At 42.1% G+C, this 10,032-nt stretch overlaps 2 protein-coding genes across 4 annotated transcripts; both read left to right on the plus strand.

Moving 5' to 3' along the window:
- Positions 1 to 6: 6 nt before the first annotated feature.
- MOCS2 (molybdenum cofactor synthesis 2) lies at positions 7 to 6,610 on the plus strand. Of its 2 annotated transcripts, XR_003249088.1 has the most exons (5): positions 7 to 22; positions 288 to 409; positions 2,856 to 3,002; positions 3,097 to 3,236; positions 6,553 to 6,610. XR_003249088.1 is itself a non-coding variant. In XM_026037524.1 (3 exons), exons 1-3 carry the CDS (start codon positions 11 to 13, stop codon positions 2,980 to 2,982), a joined length of 261 nt encoding a protein of 86 aa, XP_025893309.1. In that variant the 5' UTR covers positions 7 to 10; the 3' UTR covers positions 2,983 to 3,005. The 2 variants fall into 2 exon arrangements, 1 of the variants encoding a protein (XP_025893309.1); XM_026037524.1 differs by lacking the exons at positions 3,097 to 3,236; positions 6,553 to 6,610 and having other exon boundaries at positions 2,856 to 3,005.
- On the plus strand, positions 3,160 to 9,210 carry LOC112945825 (molybdopterin synthase catalytic subunit). Of its 2 annotated transcripts, none has more exons than XM_026037507.1 (5): positions 3,160 to 3,208; positions 4,111 to 4,246; positions 4,996 to 5,149; positions 6,553 to 6,676; positions 7,868 to 9,210. In XM_026037507.1, exons 2-5 carry the CDS (start codon positions 4,126 to 4,128, stop codon positions 7,934 to 7,936), a joined length of 468 nt encoding a protein of 155 aa, XP_025893292.1. In that variant the 5' UTR covers positions 3,160 to 3,208; positions 4,111 to 4,125; the 3' UTR covers positions 7,937 to 9,210. The 2 variants fall into 2 exon arrangements, with proteins under 2 accessions (XP_025893292.1, XP_025893285.1); XM_026037500.1 differs by having other exon boundaries at positions 3,172 to 3,236.
- The last annotated feature ends 822 nt before the right edge of the window (positions 9,211 to 10,032 follow it).

Raw genomic sequence — 10,032 nt, forward strand, 5'->3', positions numbered from 1 at the left:
CGGCGGCTCCATGCGCTGCCAGGTAGGTGCCGCGGCGCCGGCGCCGTTGCGGCCGTGCAGCGCGGGTCGGGTCGGAGCTGTGCGCGGGCCCCGGCGCGGCGGCTCCCGGAGCCCGGGCCGGAGCCGCAGGGCCGCAGCGTGCAAGGCCTGGCGTGGGGCTTTGTTCCTATCAAAAATCCCTTCTGTTTTCCCCTTTCCACCTGAAAGTGCGAAACCCGAGCGTGTTACGCGTGTGTCSGCGTGTGCTATGGCTGTGTCTCAGGAGGAGGCGCGTGTCCCCCGCGCAGGTCGCGGTGCTCTACTTCGCGAGGAGCGCCGAGCTGGCGGGGCTGCGCTCCGAGACGCTCTCCGTGCCGCGCCGCCTCACCTCGCTGCAGCTCTGGGAAGAGATCGTGAAGCGGCACCCAAGGTATCTGGGGAGGGCGCCGCAAAGAAACGCGCAGCTCCAGCACGTGGAGCATTTTGGTATCGTGCAAGCAGGGGTTTGCCTTGTCCTTGAGTGTCCTGTGCAGTTTTTGACAGATTGCAAATTCTGTAGCTCTACACTAGAAAAGCCTAGATCCCATAGTTGCTCCCCAAAGCTGGACATAAGTAGCACATGCAGCTAATCRTTCAGGAGAGCTGCTCTGGAAGCCTCTCTACAGGTGACTGCAGAGTACCTAACCTATGTCTGGTATGTGTGGAGAAAGTGAAAGATCTGCAGAAGGGATCTGGCACAGTCAGTGCCACAAAAAAAGAAATTTTTAATTAGGAGCAGGTGTCTTTGATCACTTCCCCYTTTCTATTTCACCTTTTTTCTAAGCTTATGGCAGCCTTTGAAAAGCAGGTAAAAAAGGGTACTCAGGCTCTGCCACAGACTTGCAGTTACTCAGTCMTTGCTTAAGAAACAGGCACGCTTTCAACCTTCTCTGAAGAAAGTGTTTTATTTCTTAGGGAGTCAGGTCCTGAAAGAGTATTTGATGTACTGTAATAATGCAGAGTAATTTCCATGTGAGGTTAAGGCTCAGGTGATGTGCACAAGGCTGTCTATAGTGAGTTTGATGTACAGAATCACAGAACCGTGGAGGTTTGAAAGAATCCTTGGATATCACCTGGTCCAACCTCCTACTTGAGCAGAGCATGTAGAGAATGTTGCCCAGGACCATCTCAAGTCAGCTTTTGAATGGCTCCAAGGATAGAAACTCCACAACCTCTCTGCACAGCCTGTTAATAATAGTAATAATAATAATGTAAAAATAGAGMAGAGGTAATAAAAGTCCTCATGGTCAAGTTCTGAATGCACCCAAATTTCTATAACTTGGGATTTAGGCACCGAAGCACTCCTTTTGCCACAGTCCCTTATTCACTGGATATACTCTCAATAGCTACCAAAAAAAAAAACAAAAAACCAAAAAACTGTTTAGCAATGGTAGCTATTTCCTGGTGAGAAGTTTTAAACAAATGTTAGACCAGAGGGCTTTTCTTCACACAGAATCAGACCAGGTGTGTTGGGGAGAAGAGGCAGTAGGAATGAGTGTGTTTTACTTTGCAGCTTGCATTCCAGCCCGCACGGCTGCTGTGGTTAGTAGTAGAAGCACCTTTGTTCCGTTTGCTGTAGTTTTCCAAGTTCATCCTTTTATGAATGAGGACTYGGAGCAGAACATTTTGCATGTGCAGTAACTTCACAGTGGCCTTCTTGGAAATGCTTCTGTTCCTAACTTTTCTGGAAAAGCTCAACATAATAGAAGGGCATTGACCACAGACTTCTATTCACATTGCTAATGGATATTCAAACTGCAGCTTGAACACACTTGACAATGCTCTTCTGTTCCACCCTTTTTCCCCAGTGAATTAACTTGGAAGTGACACTAATTAGAAGCCATCCTTCTGATGAACACTTTAGTTCCATAGTTGTGCTAAGTTCTTCAGTGACTCTCTTTACTTTCTTACAGTCCCTCCCTTCAGACTGTCCTCTGAATCAGTGCTACTGTGCCTTCCCTGTTGGCTGGTAGGAAATAAGATGATTTTTACTCAGGCCCTTTTGGCATGCCTTCCCATTTCTAGCAGTGCAGTTCTGTGCAACTTGTGCTGCACTTTGTGTTCTGAAATAATATAATTAGATGTCCGCATCTTTTAAAGTGCTGGCATTCATTTCTGTCTTAGTGAAGTCCTCATACTAACTGTATGACTGAACTTTGTTGGGAAAGAGGCTCTTGCCTCGTGGCATCCAGAGTTGTTGTATCAAGATTTCAAAGATTTGAGGACCAAGCAAATATTCTTAGTATCTGCTTTACATATTCATATGCTAGAAAAYACTAAATCTCTTATTCATTTTACCTCTCCTCATCAATAGCAGATTTCAGATCTCTAAGTACAAAAGACCCCAAATCCTCATAAACTGTGAGACTGCACAAAAAGAGTAACTGGTAGACCATGGAATCTCCATGAAATCTGAGGAACTGCATCCCACATCACTTCTCTTGTGGAAGAAATTGACTGTTCTGTCCAGTCAGACTGAATGTCAAATGTAGAATTTCTTTCCAATCCCAAATCAGATGGTTGGTACCTTCTTGAGTCACCTTTTGATTTGTTAGAAGCTTTTGAAGTGGATCTTGTTATTTATAAATGCATGTGATAAATTCTTGACTTCTAATAATTTTACTGAGTTGGTTCCTCCTTACCCACAGCAAAACAATCCGAGAGTAGGAGGGGGGTGTTTGTTATGTGTGATGTTTTAGAAGAGTATTGGAAACAGACTAAGTCACAAAATTGACCTCACCTGGGCTGTGCACTGGTTTGTTCTTTAAAGAARTCTCATGGTTAAGTGCCAACACTCTATTTAGAAACCTATTTGTGCCTTTGCCAATCGCCSTCAGGCTTGCTGCCCTCCGGGATCAAGTGGTGTTTGCTGTTCGGCAGGAGTACGTACTGCTTGGAGACCAGCTCCTGGTCCTGCACCCCGGAGACGAGGTTGCCATCATCCCACCAATCAGTGGCGGCTGAATCTGTCCAAATAATCTYTTGTAGGTATCACTTCTTTCTTATTTTCCTATGCAGTGTCATCCCACATTGAAATATTTTGTGGATTTTCTCTAATCTTCCTTCTTTTCCATTCAGATACGGGGATGTGATGTGTATTTCCTCTTCTCACCCCAACTGTTTTGAGAGAGTTTATCTTGTCCTTCCCGCTGGAGAGAATCATAGTGCTGACCAGAAACTATAAGCTGCTGTACGAATAAATAATTAACACGTACTCAGTAAGTGGAAGAAAATTGCAGGAGAGGTTAAGTGTTGTTTTCATTTTGTTTGTTAGGCCTTGTTATGCTTCAGTTATTGTTTCTGGCTGTCTATAGACATCCAGCTTGCCTAAGTAAGTTAATAGTGAAAAACCTACTGCTGCTTTTTAAGAGAAAAAAAATAGAAAGAATTGCCTTCTGCTTTAAAAAAAAAAAAAATTTTTTTTGTTTGTAGCTGTCAAAGCGACAGGTGTCCGTACAATATTTTTATTTCTCTGCATGCTTTGAAATGCCAGTGCATTTATTTATTGGGGTTTGTACCATTGCTGCTGCTCAGCATGCTGCTTTTGCTCTTCATTCTTAGAYGAACTGACTTTCTTCTGACTTTCTGAACTGCTTTCTTCGCAGAGAAACTAGAAGTGACTTTTTTGTCACTGAAGCAACTTGATAGGATTGAAAGTCCTGGAAAGCTTGTTAAACCTTAGAATTAGAACCCAAGAGTTCTTTTTGTTAGAAATCTGTGTTGTGAATTGCGTTTGATTTTAGAATAAAATATGGAAGAATTGACAGTCTTACAGATCTGCCCTCAAAATAGTCCMTACTAGTTGACCATACTGTTAAACTGGGACATTGGACTAGTTTTAGTTTAGTCCTACTGGAATAGACTTTCCTGCCAGAAAGGAATCCATGTACATTAAAAAATGAAAGGGAAATTTGTAGTTAATACTTCCTCAGCAAGTCTGCTGGGAAGTGAATTGACATGGAGACTGATCTCTTGTGGTGARTGAGTGGATGGTGTATGTTTTCCGAATAAATTGGGGCATCAGTACTGGATAAAAGCAACTGGCAAATGCTAGTATTGCCAAAAACAACATCAGAATCTGTTTGGTTTCAGCTGTTCTAGTGAGCTATGGATGAAAGCGAAGAAGTGCCAAAAGATTTTATCAAGCTCAAGTCTGAAAAGCTCTCTGTAGATGAAGTGTCAGAGCTGGTTGTTTCRCCATACTGTGGAGCAGTGTCTCTGTTCATTGGTGAGTTTAATGTCTCTAAGCTGGATCTCTGGGTGTGTTAATTGGCTAATAAATGCAACCCAGATTGCTCCACACCCCAAACTTGTAGATCTGAAATGCATATCTGGAGTGGACCCARGACATTTAGACAATTTGCTCCAAATTTATTAGAACAAGACTGGCAACTCTTACCCGTTCACATTGGGATGGAGTGATGAGAAGCTTCCCTGCTGGTGTTGCTGTCCTGGCTCCCTGGAACAGCAGCTCTGGAACACCAAACTGCTTGGAGTTACTCCCCCTTTCCTTTCCCGCCCACTTCATTCAGAGGGGGAAGTGGGTAGCTGTGGCTATGCAAACCACGTGTTCACCTGTACAGAAGCTGCTGCTGTTCGGATCTTGGTTGAAAGTAAATCAGTGCCCCGGGGAAGGTCAAGGCTGATGGTTCTATCTTCTTACTTATTGCACATGGTATTGATCTCATGGGGCTCCCAAGTACTGAGCACTTCAGTGCTGTTTGGGCAAGCACAGCAGCACCTTATCGGTTACCCCAAAAGATATCCTAGCCTTAGGTGTTACTGGCTGCAGACTTCCACAGCCTGTGGACTGAATTCTGTCTGGAATGTTAAGGATTTCTTTAGTGTGAAGAATCTCTTCACAGCGGAGATGAGGGGAGCGCAGTGCGCTTGCCCGGTGCTGACCTTGACCACTGTGGGAGATGTTTGCTCAGTGTATATATTGGTGCTTTTAGTTGATAACTTGTTTTTKTTTAGGTACTACAAGAAATAATTTTGAAGGGAAAAAAGTGATTCACTTAGAATATGAAGCATATACTTCAATGGCAGAGACTGAAATAAAGAAAATCTGCAGAGATGTTAGGCAGAAATGGCCGTCAGTCAAACACATTGCAGTGCACCATAGGCTTGGGTACGTATGGGTGAGACCCCGTGCTTCGGAGGTTGGGTATTAATCCTTGACTAGTGCTCAGATGTGCTTGTGTGTCTGCAAGATGTGCGGGAGTCTGTATATTCTGTAATCCTGCAGAACTTGCTGCAGTATCAACCTCTTGCTGCATAACTCAGTTTTCCAGAAGTGTATATTGGTAGTGTTCCTGGAATCTGCATTTAGCCTGCGTGATACTGGTGAAAAGTGAAAAAAAAAAGTGGCTGCTAATTTCCTTGCTGCCTTGAAAGTAGCTGCTGATTTCCTTGCAGGGAAGGCAAGGATGTTTTTCTTAAGGCACTTCTTTATTTCTTTCCTTTTCTCTTTAAGTGCTGTAGAATATCATCTTCTTTCTGTCGGTATAAGTCAAATTATGCCATAGGAAGCCTAAAAGCTTAGAATAGGGGCTTTGAAGTAGGATTGGGAATTGTCAAGCATGCTCGTAGGAAAGCCTCCAGTTGGTGAAACTTGGAGATCAAACTTTTGTTGGGATATAAAACACAGAGCACTAGTCTGTGACATGCTCTTGAGCTTTTCCTCTTCATCAGATTTTCCTGTGAAATCAGCAAGACTGGAGAGAGTATCTCAAATACTGCTTCTGTTTCTGTCAGTAGGAGTGACTTCAGAGGTGATCACAAGGCTAAAATTAGCTCTGGAGWGTTGGAGTTTCCTTAGACTTCCTCTACAGTCAACAGAGAGTGATTTCTATCAAGGGTAGCTCAAAGCATTGAGATTTAAATTTTCACTCTGAGCTGTTTGCCAGAGCAATCTTACTATAGAGGGAGATTTGGAAAACAGCTTTGGGGAATGTTGCCCCTGTGAGGAATTAGACAAAACCCTACGTTACCTGTCATAACTGAATGTGGTCCATATAGCACACCAAATGAAAAACTACATACTRTGAAAGGAGAATTTGTCAAAAATTAAATTTTAAAATCCTTTTGTGTGAGATTTTTATTTTGTTTTTATTTTATTTCCAAAATGAGATGGTTTCTCAGGCTTTCTGGTAAGAAATGGCCATTTCTGCCCTGTTGCTTTTAATCAGCTAGTTTTCAGTGATCATCCTATGCATTGTTATAAGTTAGCATTTTTTCCCTCCAATTCCATAGACTTTGTAAGAGAGGAAGAAAGAAAAGAAAAAAAAAAGGCTATGGCTGGTGGGATTATTTATTCTAAAGCATGGAATTCTCCCATCTGCTACTAATTTTGGTTGTGGTTTTCTTTCCTTTTGAAAGTGTATAATCTTTTGGACATGGCCTGACACTTGCTCAGTATGAGTGAGTCAGGAGGGTGCATGGCCAGAGTACTGACGTGACATGGCCACAGCTTTTGGTTGCTCTTGATGGTAAGCATTAGCTAAAAGTGGTGTTGTTTCTTTCTCTCCTTAGCTTGGTTCCAATAACTGAAGCAAGTGTAATTATTGCCGTCTCCTCTCCACACAGAGCAGAATCTCTTGAAGCTGTGAGGTACTGCATCAACACCTTAAAAGCGTCCGTCCCAATATGGAAAAAGGTACATTTGGGTTAAGTTTGGTTCAAGRCCTATGCCAGAGTCTTAAACAGTGGGGCTGGAGGCAGCTTTAGCCCTTTGAGAAGGAGCTGAACCATGATGCTGAGAGGACACCTCCTTCCTACCACCGGCGGTTGTTCCTCTAAGTGCTTAATGCTACGAAGTTGTCCCAACTCCTCTTATTTTGAACTCTTTCCTGTGATGGGAATCATGAAGCCCCAACCTCTCCTACCTTGGGTGGCAAAGTTCAGTTTTGCTCAGGCTTCTGAAGAAGCCTTGAGTGAGCTTTTACTTTGAAAGATGCTGCAGGTTGCAGGTTTCTTTTCTGGTTTTTCCCTTTTCCCCTCATTCCTGTGACCTTGAGTAAGCAGAGAGCGTTAGGCAAGAGTGCACATAAGCACAGCAGCAGCAGCCTGCAGGGCAGGAAAGTGCAGAAGTCCCAAAGCTAGGATGGGCACACAGCAGCATGTGGAGAGACCAGCCTGGGTTGGGAAGGAGCCTTATTGCATAATGACAGCGTTGCGTGCAAGGAGCGAGCATTACCTCTGCCTTCTCTCCTAGGGACAGCCTGGCACATGGTATCAGGGATGTTCTCTGAGCTACTGCTTAGTGCAAAACGTTTTCTTATGTATCTCTGCTTTTCTGATGCCTGCTTCAGGAGAAAGGGGTCTGTGGTCTCAGAAAGAAAAATCTGGGGGTCAAAGCCCTGCTGAATTTAGAGCTAGGAACTGCTGGGTGGTAACTAATCTGTCCCAGATGTGTCATACGTAGTGTATTTTGATGTCATCTTTTTTTAACATMAACATTTTATGTATGTATAAATGTTCTTATTCCAGCAAGTGATGGTAGAGTAAAACAGCATCAGGTAAAATGCTAGTTTCAGACCTAATACTCTATGCTGCCTGACTTTTGCATCCTCTCTTCTGGATCTTTCCCAAAGTGCTTTAACATAGGTGGGCCCTGCTGATATTCCTGGGGTTGAGGCTGCGTTCAGCCCAAGGGGCTGCCCACATGGAAAGYCATCTGTTCTGAGGATGCTGCCCTCTCTGCTTTCTGTTTGCCAGCCAAGTGCTGTGTATTCCCGATGTGATCAGTAAATAATAACCGGGTGGCTGTTGAGTTGTTTGGCCTGGCTTGCGGCTATGTATGTAGCAGACTCTCACAGTATTTCCCATTCTTTGTTTATATTTGCAGGAGATTTATGAGGACGAATATTCTTGGAAAGAAAACAAGGAATGCTTTTGGGCAAATTCAGAAAAATAACTGTACTCTTTTAAAAATAAAGTCTTACTGTTCTAATGAGCATGCTGGTTTAGCTTTGAGTTGTTTTCATGGAGAATCTATATGTTTTCAGGCAGTGGTAATAGATGATTCAATCTGAACAATTTAATTAGGACTGAATTAAATGAATGACTAGTAATTAGGGTTTTTTAAGTGGTCTTGATTTTCCTTTGAAATAATCTCTTTGTACTTTTTCATCTGGAGTCATTTTTAAAAACAATCTTCTCTAAAATTCTTGGTTGYGAGTGTTTTGTTTCCTCTGTGTTGTATAGTGCTTTAAAGCCTTTATGTTGCTAATCTGTGTTCACGGTCTGCCTGGGTCATAACAGGACAATTTTTTTTTTTTYCCTTAAAAACATGCTGTGTTTAATTTTATATGAACACAGAATCAGTTTGCAAGCCTTATGCTATTTTGACATTGTTGTAACATGAAAGCTACTTGAAATAGATTAAACATTTTGATATAGACAGATGAGAAAATATAAACTATACCCCAGAGTTATTATTTTTTTATTGGTGGTTTCTGGTAGCTGTGTCTCACAGAAGTATTTTTACCATGCAACTGATATTACAAGCCCATCACATTAAAAAAATATGGACAAACCTTGATTCAAAGTTAGATCTAAGACTTTGCCAGCAACAAACTTGCATTAGCATTAACACGCAAACCCTTAACTACATCTTAGCAATGTCTAGACATGATTCATTTTGAAGGAGCTTTTGTAACTGTGTAATTCAGTGATGCTGCTGGAAGAAAAAAAGCCAGCTTCTTTTACAGAGGCAACTTTTAAGAATAATTGGATTTAGTAGTTTGACTTCAGATAGGTTAGGATTCAAAGTCATCAAGATGTATAGGACATTCAAAGCACAGTGAAATCTGGTTTACTTCTTTCAGTTTATATTCATGTTTATACTTCTAAGACAGTTTTGTTACTGTTATGAAACCTACCTAAAGAGGAAAAAGACTGACTCGCTATGCACAGRCTTCCACTGAAAACAGTTGGCTGCCCACCAAAGAAAGATCATGTCTTCATGTCATCACTCTGTGCTATTATAGTGTTTGTATGCTGTCTAGGACATTTTTACTAATGAAATTTTTATCTAATTGTTATTATCAATTTAATCAAGATATAAAGGATGGCAAATGAAAGAGGTAAGGAGAAATAAAATGATTTGCTATAGCTTATAAATTTTTTCATCCGACAACACTTGGGCCTCAGCCATTTCATCCATTTCATTGTGTCTGCAGTGAAATCTACAGGCATCATTTTCTGCACAAAATAAAACCTGAAAAATAGGCAAGGTGTCTCTTCCTCAGTGGTGTCTCTTCCTCAGTGGTGTCTGTAATTTCTATAATACTTAATGATAGCAGTTTTTATTGGGATTAATTAAGCCCTAGTGAAGTACATGATTTTAGGCAGGAGCATGTTTAAAATGGGCTGCTTATCTTGTGTCCTTTCCCTCAGTGGAACCCGTGAGCGAGAGCTGCTCTGCAGGGCAGCAGCTGCTCCTTGCGTGCAGGCACATAGGCAGCCTCCAAACCATGTGGGCCTTATTATCTAGGCAGAGCTCAGCAAGTTCAAGGTTGAATTTTCTTTTGCTTTGGGTGTTGGAGAGAAGCCCTCTGCTATTTGAATGTCATTTTTTTTTTCTGGGAATTGTACAGAACCCTGACTACAGATTACTTCCTCAGAGTGTAATTCTTCCTTTTGTTAAAGTAACTAATACAGACTGTCTCCTGTTTTTGGCATTCCATTTTCCACATAAACTTGTTTACTGCTACCATGCAACTAATGAGTCTGTTAATTTCAAACAAATATATGGCTAATTTGCCTCCTGGTGGATGGCTTGTGCTTGAAGTAAAACCTGTACAGTGCTTGTAAGCTAGTGTTGTACTTGAATGTAGAAAAACAGTGGTACTGAGAACAGCAAAATCATGCTAGGAGACCAGATTCAGAGGCAATTGCTGTATTTCACAAATGCTGCTGTAGCACTTTAGTCTTGTAGAAGATTTATCCAGGGTGACCTTAAATGCACCTTCCCCATGAGCAATGCAGCTGGGAAGAGGGGTGCAGAAA

The sequence above is a fragment of the Nothoprocta perdicaria genome, unplaced genomic scaffold (genome assembly GCF_003342845.1).
Source record: "Nothoprocta perdicaria isolate Ctin4 unplaced genomic scaffold, notPer1 scaffold_1, whole genome shotgun sequence".
NCBI classification, from domain to species: Eukaryota; Metazoa; Chordata; class Aves; order Tinamiformes; family Tinamidae; genus Nothoprocta; species Nothoprocta perdicaria.